Consider the following 13215-nt stretch of genomic DNA (forward strand, 5'->3'; position numbering starts at 1 on the left):
ATATATATATATATATATATCCGCGGGTTATCTTCAGGGTTAAGACCGGGTTAACTGTAACTGTGCTTCGTGTGATCGAAAAAAAATGCAAACTTAATCGTGTCTACGTAAACAAGCTTACAAGACCTATTATACCGAACACGCGGCATTGAACGATTAAACTGTCTATTCTTTTGGTTTTTCGTCTAAAAAATCGAACATTTAAAGAGTGAAAATTGAGGGTCGTTGCATTTCATTGTCTGCGAACTGTATAATTTTTCAACATTGTACGAGTGTTCATTAGATCGATTCTTTGTAAATTTTTATTTTACGTATTTTACTTGATTTGTCGCTACTGTTTTCTTACACGAAAAAGTTTTCTTTTATTACCAAGATTTTCGGTTTTTTTTTTATTTTATTCCATATTTTTTTCACTGCCGTTTTCTCGCACACGTTGAGTATTCTACTTTAATTCCGTTTTAAAAATAACATGTGTCAAAGGTTAAGAATAGCGATACTTTATAAAAAGGTCGTGTACGTTGATGAATTAACGACGTTGACGGCAACAACAATATTCACATACATGGGACGGCATGTAACGCTACTGTGTCGTAAGAGATGGCTTACAGTTGATAACGCTTTATGGTTTGAGAATTAGCGCCGGTTTTTTTTACCTCGAGACGCGTCTTGTCAGTTGTTGAGCAAAAAGATATTCGTCAACAGGAAAATTTTGAAATTTACGAAACTTCGGAAATTCCAAGGCAATCAAGATCGTTGTCTTTTAAATTACTCTGTAGATCGCGACGCGATTTTTTCGTTCAAGATGTTTGTGGTGGATCTATCAGTTGCGAGGTAACGCGTTTCCATGCGTTCGTTCTAAAAGCGTGAAAAATCATCGCGGCAAAGTGCGACGCGCGGAAAAAGACGTCGATTGGCAGTCACGAGCCACCGGTTACATAAGCGCGTTCTCGTGATTACAGCGAGCCTTCTGCCTCGTGCTGAAGGAGAAAGAGAGAGAGAGAGAGAGACGTGATCGTTTCGCGACAGTCGAATGGATAGAAGGAGAGAGAAAAAGAGAGATAGAGTGCACGAGGGCAACGACGCGCCGTCGTCAGAGAGCACGAAAGTCCGAATGGATGCTGAATGATCCGGGACGGCGAGAGTGATGAGATAGTAATGTGCGTGCAGCGCATGGTGCGTGTCGTGCGGTCGGTTTACGCGTGCATCTGCAACTGAGAGGCAGTAGGAGGAAGGTACGAAATCATTTGAAAGTGATAGGAAACTTTTCCGTCTCCAATCGTAGAAATATAATATAAATATTTACAATCGAATAGTACATCGATTGTAAATATTTATATTATATTTCTACGATTGGAGCTGGAAAATTTTTGAAAAGTGATATAAGTCGAATGGAAAATTCCAAATATTCTTCGAAATTCTGTAATGTAATAATCCATATTTAAAAAAAAATTACTATAATTTTGCGACAATTTGTAGACTTCTACTTATTTAAAATTTATTTTGAAAAATGATTTTTTCAAACATTCCAAATAGAATTCTTGTTTTTTAATTTCTATTTTTCTGTTTTTCTCTTGAGTGTAAATATATTCGTGTACTTCACACAAATCAAAATATTTTAGATAAAGAATTAGTGTTAAACAAAGTATAATAGCTGCAGGCTATTTTTATTGATAATAGAAAAGATATCTTTGAATAACTTCTGGAATAAATTTCTGAAAGAAATCAAAATTATTTGTTATTTTAAATTATAGCTATAACTAATGTTATAATTGTAATTTGAAATAATAAATATTATTGTGGCTCATTGATATTGTTAAAATCTGTAATTATTACATTTATTATTAAGTGGTATGGAAATCTTTAATTTTTGTTTATTAAGATAAAAAATTATTAATCAAAAATTCTATTATTAAATTACCGGAAGGTGATAATAATTATTAATAATAAAAGGATAACTGTTAAATTCTTGGAAATCCATTGAAATAAACACATTCTGCTATTACGTCTGTTTATATTATCATTAGGGAAACAATCGTTAAATTATAATGAGTATTTGAACGTTATGGGGATCAGTTTTTTCGTTCGTCACCTCCGAAAGATTTTTCGCAGGCTAATCGCTGCGCTCGTTTTAAACTTCCGGAGTTATGTTTGCCTAATTGACGGCTGCCTGTATATCCCCAGATGTCGGACAGTAGCGAATGATTTCGTGAATGTACACGTGCTTACGTATGGAACATTTCGTGATAGACTGTATAACAGCAAATTTCGTGCATGCGTGATTTCACGATTGATAAATATCGAGTACGTCTGCGTATCGCGTGCTGTATGTCGTAACACGGTATCGTACGACTGTCACTCGTTTGATAAGAACATCAACCATGCACGTTGATCGTTGAAGAGAATTCTTCAAGTTTAAGAGAATTTAATGGATTACGTACATTTCCATGCATCGAATAACAACTATAGGAATAATGAGATGAACATTCCTCAACCTGTACCTATATTGTCATTGAACATCTTAATTTCCATGAAGAAGAAGAAAAGAACTTGTTTTCTAAAATTCATCGTATAATTATTTAAAAAAAGTTAATAAGTAAATTATCAAGGAATTTAAAAATCCGATTAAAATTAGATTAAAATCCTCAAGTTAAGCTTCGCGATATCGGTAACATCTTATTATTTCTTCTTGGCGTCCGTTGATCCTTTTCGATCTTCCTAGCCAAGTTTTGGATTAACGAGTCCCAGGATACATGGACACGTTATCCACGTCGGCGGTTCGTGATTTTGCTTACAGTGGGATCGAGCACGAAGATGAGGTATACAGCGTGCGCCAACTGGCCGCGCGTGACAACGACGCCAATTTGGTGAAGATAGAGAAACCGTTGCCGGTCTTGGTGCCAACCGGTAGTAGTGCTGTATCGACGACGGATTCGAGTCAGGTATCGCTGAACGACGAGGAGAAGATTCCCGTGGAGGAATCAACCGTCGACGACGAGTCCAGGAGCGACGATCGACCGTTCGCCGTCACCGCGTCGATCTTCCATTCAATCGACGAAAAGAGCGACTGCAAAGCCGATTCGCGGAAGGACGGTGCCTTGCCGAAACACGCCCAGAAAGAAAAGGCATTCGTTTTCCTCGAGAAGGCTCTCAAAGAGTCTCTGGAGGAGTCGATTAAGGAGAACGACGTGCCGGCAACGGTGAACCGACAGTCCTTCGCTAAGAAAACGCCTTTTATATTCCAGGTATGGTTGATCCTTCCGATGTACGAGCGGTTTGATTTTGAAATTTTGAAGATCTCTGCTAAGAAGCATGAAATTAGAAAAAAATTACTAGAGATTTTATTTCTATAGTTGCAAGTTTAATTAGTGTAACTGTTATTATTCTATTATATAATAATCGTTATTTTTAGTAAGATATTTGAAATAATATGAATGATTTCCAAATCTTTCTCATCTCTAATTATCGTTTATTGAAAATGTTTGTCGGGCCAGTATCACTTATATATCACAATACGTTAATCCCATATTGCTTATACATTTCGTTATCATCTTAGGATGATAAAGTAAAAATAAATGATATTTTTATCTCTCTTTCTCCTTTGAAGGAGATATCTCATATTTTGAAAATGATTAACATTAAACGATTAACGTAATGGAAATATCTCATACTTGTATGGGTCTTTATAGAAAAATTACAAATTCAGAGGATATGATTAAATTTCTAAAAGTCTTAATTAAATCTTTTACGCCTTTCTTGTACACTCATCTTGTAGTACATTTCATAAATTTTATGTAAGAAGTACAAAAGTTTTTAGTAGTGTGAAAATAATTAAAGTAAACATTAATAAGCAATGATATTTAATCAAAATTTTTCAAAAACGGATATTTTTATGTAAGAATTTAGATTATAATTTCCATGTTATCTGTCAATTATTGTAATCCAAATCCCAGTTGAAAGTATAATACTACTTGATTTTTATAGCAAGTGCTGAGTGTAGCAAGCTTTATGCTAACTGTTCTTTTATATCGAGCCATAATCTTTGGCCTCTTCCCCTCTAGATCGGTCATGCGATCTTTGTTTCAGGGTAAACCGACGGTGGTGAACGATTCATCAGACAGTGCTAAACACCGTGATCGTCCACAGTCAGTCACAAGACATCTATTCGCACCGCTCGCGACTGCCGTGCAACAACAGGAACAACAGCAACAACAGGAACAGTCACAATTATCCTGTCGTCCGCAAACGGCCACAGCGAGCATTTTCGCGCCTCGTACCGAGGATATGAATAAAGGCTTTTTGACTTTCAGCGAGGATCAGCCGGGTCTCACCAGTGCGTATTTTTCTCTGCGAAAAAGAAAAGTCGAGTCTTTTCCAAAGCGAAGGCCAGAAAGGAGTCGCTGACCCTCATCCGTATTGTCGACTTTTCGCGAGAAAAAAAGGATTCGAGGGAAAAAGATAAGAAAAGATATTATGACATACGAGTTGAGAATTATTTATCTTTCTCTAACAGAGCATATTTTCATGACCCGCAGAAATTTTGTCTGAAGAAAGATATATGTAAGAAATAAATAATAATTATTATGTGATTTTTCTATTTTTTCATTTTCAATCCAATTATATCAGATTTAATTTGGTGACTCAGAATAAAAGTTAAGACTCAAATGATTTTCTTAATGAAACTATTGATTTGGGATTCCTTTTTTTGTATCGAGGTTTTCAATTTTTCTCGCGATTTATGTGAACATTTCGTTTTTTACGAAATCTCCTCTCTGGTCGATGTTTAATCATCTGAAGTCATAAATAATCAATTAGAAAGAAGATCATCATAATAAATCATGTTTTTTCCGTTTCGTAGTGTTGAAAGACGAGCCGGAGGACTTGACACATCTCGCACCTACGGCCGGTGACGTGTGCGTACCTTTGGAGGACACTCCCTTCTTATCAGATATGTTGGATGAGTTTATCTTCGGTAACGATAACTATGGCTGTCCTCTATTGAGTCCGGGAGACACTCTGACACCGGAGTTACGTTCCGCAGATCTCTCGGGATCCCTCAAAGACGCAGATCTCATGGACACTACTAGAGCCAAGAATGCGGTCGATCGTTTAGCTGATAGTGATCCCTTCATGTACGGTGACTCGCCCGGAAGTCCCTGTGGCATCGATCCGAGCACTGTGTCACCGTCCCTCTCGAAGTACCGACAAGTAAGCGACAAAAAATTTACACTTCAAAATTTTCTTTTCTCAAAAATATAATATTAACGCACGTATCGACATGTGTATTAATATAATTATCGTTTTAGAGTCCTGAGCGCAGCGTGGACTCATTAGGTAGTCCTACAGGAGGTAGCGGCGGCGGGGGGGGCTCCAAAAACGAGGATGAGATGCTTATGTTAGGTATCAGCGATAGTATAGCAGATGAAGAATTAGCGCTCAGAGCACCCTATATTCCGATGTCGGACCAGGACGAGGCGTTAGAGTTCCTCATTAATGATAACATGGTAATGTGGAGCTCGTCGCAATCTGCTGACAAAGGATCCTCGAAATGGTGAGTGCCTCATTGGATCTAATCAATATTGACAATATAAAAATTTGCGCTATAATAATAATTACAAACCATAACTATAAAATCAATAATTATACAAAATTAAAATATAGTAAAAGCGTGAAAAATAAAAATATATTATAGTAATATTTTTTTTCTATGCATTTCTTTGTCCTCTGTTTTTATTTTACTACTTATTTTCTGGTAGGTTACTCGACGATCGAGAGCAACGTAATTCCGAATCCAGTCTGGCACAGTTACTACGAACTGATCAAGCAGTATCGCGGCGATACAATGATCACGGTGGAGGTTTGCTAAATTCGACGCAGATATTGGGACAAACACCTAGAAAAAGTAAGCGTCTGTTTTTTCTTCTCATCCATATTTACTATACTAATTTTATTTTTTTTATATTTGCAAATATTATGTTGTGATAATGTATTATTAACTTCAACAATTTAATATAAATGTACAATAATAAATTAATCTTGCAGACATGCTTTTCGAATCCGATCGATGGTCCTCTCATCAGGAACGTCCCAATAAACGCATTCACTCCGAACTTAATACGGACTCTGAAAACGAATATAAGCGTCTTAAGTGCGAGCACTCGTCATTTGAGCGTATAAATCTTGAAGATACTTTGGTGACGAAGCAACAGCGGCAGTCGACAACGCTTCATAAGAAGTCGCCGCCGACTCTCGGTAACACCTGTGGCAGCCAGCTTCTGCGTCGCCTCGTTTCGTCACAGATACCAAGTATCGTGTCACAGGTGGCAACTTTGCCTGACAGTAACGGCCATATTCGCAGTGACAACGAACGTCATCGCGAGGACTTTTCGAAGCAGCGTGATAGCGACCTCGACGATATCATCGATTTTGTTGAATCGGAAGGCGACCGCGGTGGGGGAGGAGGCGGAGGCGAAAATCACGGCGGTATCGGTGATGGCCTAGACAAGATTGATGCAACAAGTCGGAGAAGGAATCCTTCCTGCGGCACTGGTGGCAGCAGTGTGCTAATGAATCTCCTGGTTTCCGGCTGCGACGTGAGTGCAGGATATGTTTGCTTCGTGAAGCCAACGATGAAGAGCATCGGGAACTCGTGAGGACGCTTCCGGGAGGAAGCAAGCGTCCGAAGACCTGCCTCCTTTTGGCCGCCGTCTTGTCGTTGTTGATTTTTCTAAAACAGAAATTTGCATGCAACACGAAAGTTCATCGATTATCACACGGTTGATTTTCGCCAGATTGAGATTATAGATGGAGAGGATGAGCTAAAGGAGGCGGTGTAAATGCTAGTTTCTGTGGTATTCGATCGCGATTTCAAGCCGATAGAAGTTCTTCCTACTTTTTATACGTCCGCTTGTTCCTCGAGTTTGCATCCGCAAGCTCGAAGATCGCGTCTGAGGTTTCAAAATAGAAAAAGGGAGAGTGTAAAGTTGCGTCTTCACAGAAAGAGATGCAAAATGAGTTTGTTGCGAATTGCGAATCGAAGAGAAGGAGTCATAGATAAGCGAGATAGTTTCGCTTAATCGTTTAATCCAGAAATGCACTGCGTGCAATGTTTATTTTACAATATAAAAGATATAGTATAGTTTATAGATGACTAATGCTTTTGCTCATATTGAACATAATGAGGAAGGAAAAAAGAGATCTACGAGTTTTATTATAACATTTCTAGAATTGTATGCGTGATTAGATAATTATATAAGCAGCATTGCTTTGGAGTGCATCCTAGGATTAAACGAGCTATACTTTAGAGTCATGTTATGTACACAAATTGCAAAGTATATGGAATTGTTGATTGAATGTTATGGAAATACATGGAACATCGAATCACCTGATCAGCTGCGTTTCGTTTCCTCCCACTTTCGTCCTTTTCCGTCCACTGCCGTTCTACGATTCACAATTTTATCATCAAATCTGTCGCCAAGACTCATCTTCGGATAGACGTTCAATATAATAAATTAAATAATATAATAATTAAAATGATTTTATTTTATCAAACTATATTATTAGCAATTGAAAACGTAAAATTCGAATTTCTTTTATAAAAAAAATTAATATATTGTTAAATACAAAAAAATGGTATAAATTATTTTATATATTTTCATTATTTTTGGAAATTTATCTAAGTTTTAGATAGTAATTTTAATAAACTTTTTAATTTGTGCACATATATATTAATTATTTGGTTTCAAATTACAAAGTAATGTTAAAATAAATTTAAAAAATGTAAACCTAGACAGATGTCAATTATTGGATAATAATGGATTATATCGGATACATGGTCGGTCATCAAATTCTTTAGTTACCTGATAAGAATTATGATCACGAGATGGTTATCGTCTTTACGATCTGCACAAGGCTTACCTTCGTCTAGATCATGCGACACGATAGTCACAGTCGCTTTGCTCAGTAATCGTTCATTTACATTTATGAAACGTTTCTGGAGTCACGCGAACGACGAGGAATGGGGCTCTTGAAGAACATCGAGGGCATTAAAAAGCGGTTTATCGCTTAACGTGTCACTTATCAGCATAATCTTCTCTCTACTCTATCCTTTTGTCTTTTCTGTGAAACGCAGCAATAATTTATTTGTTTTCAGTTTTTCAAGCCAATAAAAACAAATTCATTTGTCAGGTAGTTAAACTCTTACTTAAAAATTGGAAAATATAAAAATTGTAGATATTTATATATGATGATAAAAACCAATAGAAAATTATTGAATTTTTTATTTAAATAGGATTATATATATATATATATATCATTGTAACAATTCTATATACTTTGCCATTTTGAATACTTAAAATGAGAAATCTTCGTAATAATCAAATTTTAAATTAGATATCTCTTCAAATAAATTAAAAATTTAATTTATGCTTAATTGTTAAAATTCGTCGACTCGTTCTCATATTTTTTTAACGTATTTTACGTATCTCACATAAAAGTAACAAATCAAATGATAGTGATTTTATTTTTTAGGATCCTTTGATGAGTTCTCGTGATATGTCAACTGTATTATCGAGTAACCTGACTCCGTTATCCATCAATGTGGACAATCAGATAGTTCCACACTGTGCGAACACAGGTGTCATATCTTTGCCTGATCATCTTAGCCCGGACACCAGGAAGCATTTAATTGGGCCCTTTACCGTCAGTGAAGGGGACGGAGGTACTCCTATAGTCTCACCCACGACGTCCGCGATGGCATCTTTCGACAGCTTTGATTGGATCCGCGATGGATCCACGAGCCTGCTTCAAGTGGGATCAGATCTACTCGGGGGACTGCTGGATCGAAATCTAGTGTGATCCAGCGCGATGCGATTTATACAGACCTGCCAAAAAATCGATTAGGGAAATTAGAAGCAGGATTTGTTCAATATTCGCTTTTCCGTAACAAGTCTTAGAAATTGTTTTTTCACTCTTTTTTGTAACACGATCCGAGTTGTTGCTTATTGTAATCAAATTATAATTAAACTATTAATTTTAATGTGTTCTTTTAACGTCACTCGATTTCAGAGTCTGTGCAATATACTAAATAAAGAGCGGAAAAAAAATTACAGTGCAATCAAAACGTTACGCACAAAGAGATTTTATACGAATCTTGCTTCTAATTTCTGCGTGTAAATAGTCGGTTAATTCCCGGTGCTCTTTAATAATTCGCTAAGCATCCGAAAATCTCAGAAATGAGATAAATGCAGTTTATATTAAATGTTCAAAAGAACGTTCGATTAATGTAAAAGTGATGCGACTCGAGAAGATATAAATCCAGATTAATTGATATTTTTTATTGATATTTAATCTTTTTACGATGATTTCTTTAAATACTTTAAGTAGCAATCGATTCACGCCACTTCAACGTTCAATCGATACTTTTTTATACAGTTTTTTGAAATTTGTGTGTGAACGTTTGTGACAGCTAAATGTGTCAACACGTTTCCACGAATTAACAAAAAAAAAATTATAATCTGTACAATGACGAGCTGCGTAGCGAATTAAGTTTCACAGGATGATGCCGTGTTGTAAAAATGCGAGTCATATCTTTCAATCAAATCGGTCAAAGGCTATAACCGTTTTTATGACGAAAAGAAGACATTTCTTTAAATTCTTAAAAATTTTGTGCATCAATATACAGATTTTATTAAAAAAATTTCTTTTTGTAAGTTTGATTTAATGTTTTAGAAAATTATTTTCTACTACGGGTGAAATTTAATTCTAGTTCGATTACTTTGCTTTTGCAAAATAATTTTGATTCGATGCGATAGAATTTAGAATGTAAGCATAATAAAACATGCATAATTATCAAGGAAAATGGGATACTAGATAAGATGTTATCTAATAATAATAATAAGCATCGAACTTTAATGTACTCAAAAATTTTTAGGCATTCAGGATAAAACAGTTTCGACTTAAAAAGAAAAAATGAATTATTTGAATATTTTTAATGGAAAATAAAATGTTAGCCTTTTGACAGCTCGATCTACTTTTCTCAAAAGTTGTATATAAACGAGTGCATTTATAAAAGCGATGAAATCGAATTTCAAAAAGTAATGAGTAACTATTTCATCATTTTGAAATTCAAGAAAGTTAAACATCATTAAAACATAAAAGAGTAGAGAACTTCTTTCTCACTTTTCAAAAATGAATATTAGTTTTATTTTTAAAAATATAATGTGTGTCAAAAGCAAAGAACAAAGTATTTCTGCGACGTCTCTTTTTATACTTCACGTAATTTAATTCTAACATTCCTCCAAACTATGTTTTGTATGTCTCCGGAATGAAACAGACGGAACAATAAGAACGTCGATTATCCGATTTCTTATTCTGATTGTTAAAATTAATAGAACGTGACAAGTTGCTGCGTTTATTATTGCATATCAAATTAGGAGATCGTAACGACATTTTTTTCATGTGGCTGATTATCGTCGTCTTTACTAATTGTTATTATTATTACTAGGTTTCAACCATAATTCATTTGTTGCTGCTGCACCATGATTATTTGTTGCATACGAATAATTTCTTATGATTAGCAGTATATTTGGCAGTACAATTATTACTGCAGTTACTACTGTCATTTAAATTGAGACATATACGTTTTTCTATTATAATTTTATTATTTTAATACATTATATTATTACAGGTCTAATTATATTATAATAGTATTGAATTAATAGGTAATTGACGGTATGATGTGCATACGATATGAATATAAAAAAAAAGATAATCAATATTTAGAAATAAATATTTCCAAAAAAAGAGTAACATATTTTTTTATTTTTTACTAATTATAATATCATAAATTTTAAAATGAAGGTTCTGTGTTTATAATTACATTAATTTAAATAAAGCTCTCTTAGAACTTTTGGACTGTATCTTTACGAAACTTATATTCTCTTAATATCTTATTGATTTTTGAAACTTGAAATTAATATTGGGCTTTCCATTTAGTGACGACAAGTCAATACGAACATCATTCTATCTTTCTTGGCATTCAGAATTTATTATTCAATTAGCGGCTCCCCCTGAAAGTACTGGAGACAATACGGCTCTTGGCATTCAGAGAGTAATAAGAAGATAAGGATGAATGCTTTCCAACAAGAAACACATATACGGTGTGACATGGTGTATCATTATATTCTTGTTGTTCGTCAGTGTTAAACGAGGATGAGATGATTACTGTGTTGTACTGAGTCGCTTGTTAGAAGACACCCTAATATCAATTGCGCACAAGTCAATCACAGCATGCTAGAAAAAAAATAAAAAAACTCGCTACGTCGCTGTGATTGGCAGTGGGCAGGGGGCACACAAAAAACTTAAGGCAGTAAGAGTAACTAAAAGTATAGCTGAAGTGATATAATTTTAAGGGAATTAAAATAATAATGCATATACTTTTCAAAATTAAAAAAAAAATTAATAAAACACTTTAATAAAACCTACATTTGATACTTGTCTTGTGAATATATAAGTGAATATATACTCTTCCGTATTTCTCTTTATCACCTATTTATTAAATAAAACGAAAGTTTTAAGAATTTTGCCTTCCGAGCTTATATTACATACAGATATCTCGATTTCCTGAGGACATATGCCACTTCAGTTTTGGCAAACTGTGAGTGACTTATTCTTGATGAACTGACAAAATTTACATTAATATATTTAAGTTTCGTTTATGTTGACTCAAAAAAAGTCGAAACGTTCGAAAAAATGTCACTGATGTACAGTTTACTGAATAAATGGTAAAAATTCGTTAATATTTTGCGTATTGTGAACCGCATTGTACTCTCATATCAGCCCATTTCTTTAATTGTTAGTTATTGCTTTAAGAATTTTTATGATTTTAAGTTTAATAAGATAAACATTTGTGTTGCCTCTGCGCGACAAAATTTTTCAAACTTTATAATCAACTCTCGTGATTTTTTGGAATATATGGATTTAAAAAATTCTTTGAATATGGCAAAAAAAATGAAATAGAATGCGTGGATTATTATTTCTATTCTTATTATTTATTATTATTTCCATTTCATTAAGAATATGTACAAAATATACGTACTTGCAGAAAGTGTAAAATATTGGGTTGAAGAAGAAGTTGGAACGTCGAGTGGTTCGCCGCTCAGTGTGATTGACTCGCGATCTGTAGATCCGGGTTCGATTCCACCTGCGTCCATATACGCGATTTTTTGCGCTAAGAGCCGAAAATGGCTCCACCTGGTGATTAAAAGAAGTCAACCAGCGCCGTAAGAATTCGGCGTTAATTAAACTGTGGGTGTGTTCCCATTTGCTGATTTCCAGTATACTGTATAGTATCCAGTAACTGCCATATTGTATTACTGGGAGAAGCGTTTCCTTTCTCTAGTAAAAAGATCCAGTAAAATCATAACCTAAATTCGTACGTGCTTCAGAGAATCGTTTTCTCGGGCGTTTAATAAACACACCCTGTATAAAGTCCAAATTACTGAATTTGAGAATGGATAAAAATCATCTACTATTCGAAGAAATAATTAGTAGTTGATTACACCTACGATTATTTAAGATAGTTTTAAAATAAAAACAGACTATAAATATCGTCCCATGTTTAGAGTTTCACAGTTGACCAAGGCTTTTCCTCTGACGCGACGTTCATAGACAGAGATGGCGGATATTTAGAGAAAAAAGATGCTTAGAAACTAGCTAAGGACACCATGGTTCCGATGCTCCGAACGGCAGGCAGCGCCGAAAGCTAGTAGAGACACGCTAACAACACGTGCACGCACATGATGTGCTTATAGTTTATAAGCATCTTTCTTTGAATATCGGCCGTCTATGTCTATGAATGTTGTGTCAAAGGAAAAGCCTGCCAACTGTGAAACGCTAATGGAGTGATATTCATAGTCCGTTTTTATTTTAAAACTGTCTTAAATAATGTTTTAAGATGCTAATACAGACCTCTGCTACACGGCACGCTTAATCGGGTTTAATAACATCCGTAGTTATGAAATTGGCCAATCATAGCTTTTCGTCGGGAGAATGGAATGATTGTGATTGGCCAGTTTCATAACTACGGATGTTATTAAACTCGATTAAGGGTGCCGTGTAAATGTAGTCACAGTCTTCGGATTGACTTATGACATCTTAAGGCCCGTCTACAATACACGGAGTAAGAAGTAAGAGTAAGAAATTGACCAATCACAGTCG

General features: G+C 35.0%; 1 protein-coding gene across 2 annotated transcripts in view; it reads left to right on the forward strand.

Annotated features, from left to right (window-relative positions):
• sima (HIF-1 transcription factor component sima) overlaps nt 1-9650 on the forward strand; it is a 47068-nt gene extending 37418 nt beyond the window's left edge. For both annotated transcript variants that reach the window (XM_018502169.1, XM_018502168.1), the window contains exons 8-14: nt 2795-3242; nt 4084-4330; nt 4856-5205; nt 5304-5548; nt 5754-5899; nt 6040-6590; nt 8527-9650. In XM_018502169.1, coding sequence (XP_018357671.1) covers nt 2795-3242; nt 4084-4330; nt 4856-5205; nt 5304-5548; nt 5754-5899; nt 6040-6590; nt 8527-8853 — 2314 coding nt within the window. In that variant the 3' untranslated portion in view covers nt 8854-9650. The remainder of the gene's footprint in view (nt 1-2794; nt 3243-4083; nt 4331-4855; nt 5206-5303; nt 5549-5753; nt 5900-6039; nt 6591-8526) is intronic.
• Nucleotides 9651-13215: the final 3565 nt, after the last annotated feature.

This window comes from Trachymyrmex cornetzi, unplaced genomic scaffold, assembly GCF_001594075.2.
Source record: "Trachymyrmex cornetzi isolate Tcor2-1 unplaced genomic scaffold, Tcor1.1 scaffold147, whole genome shotgun sequence".
Lineage (NCBI taxonomy): Eukaryota > Metazoa > Arthropoda > Insecta > Hymenoptera > Formicidae > Trachymyrmex > Trachymyrmex cornetzi.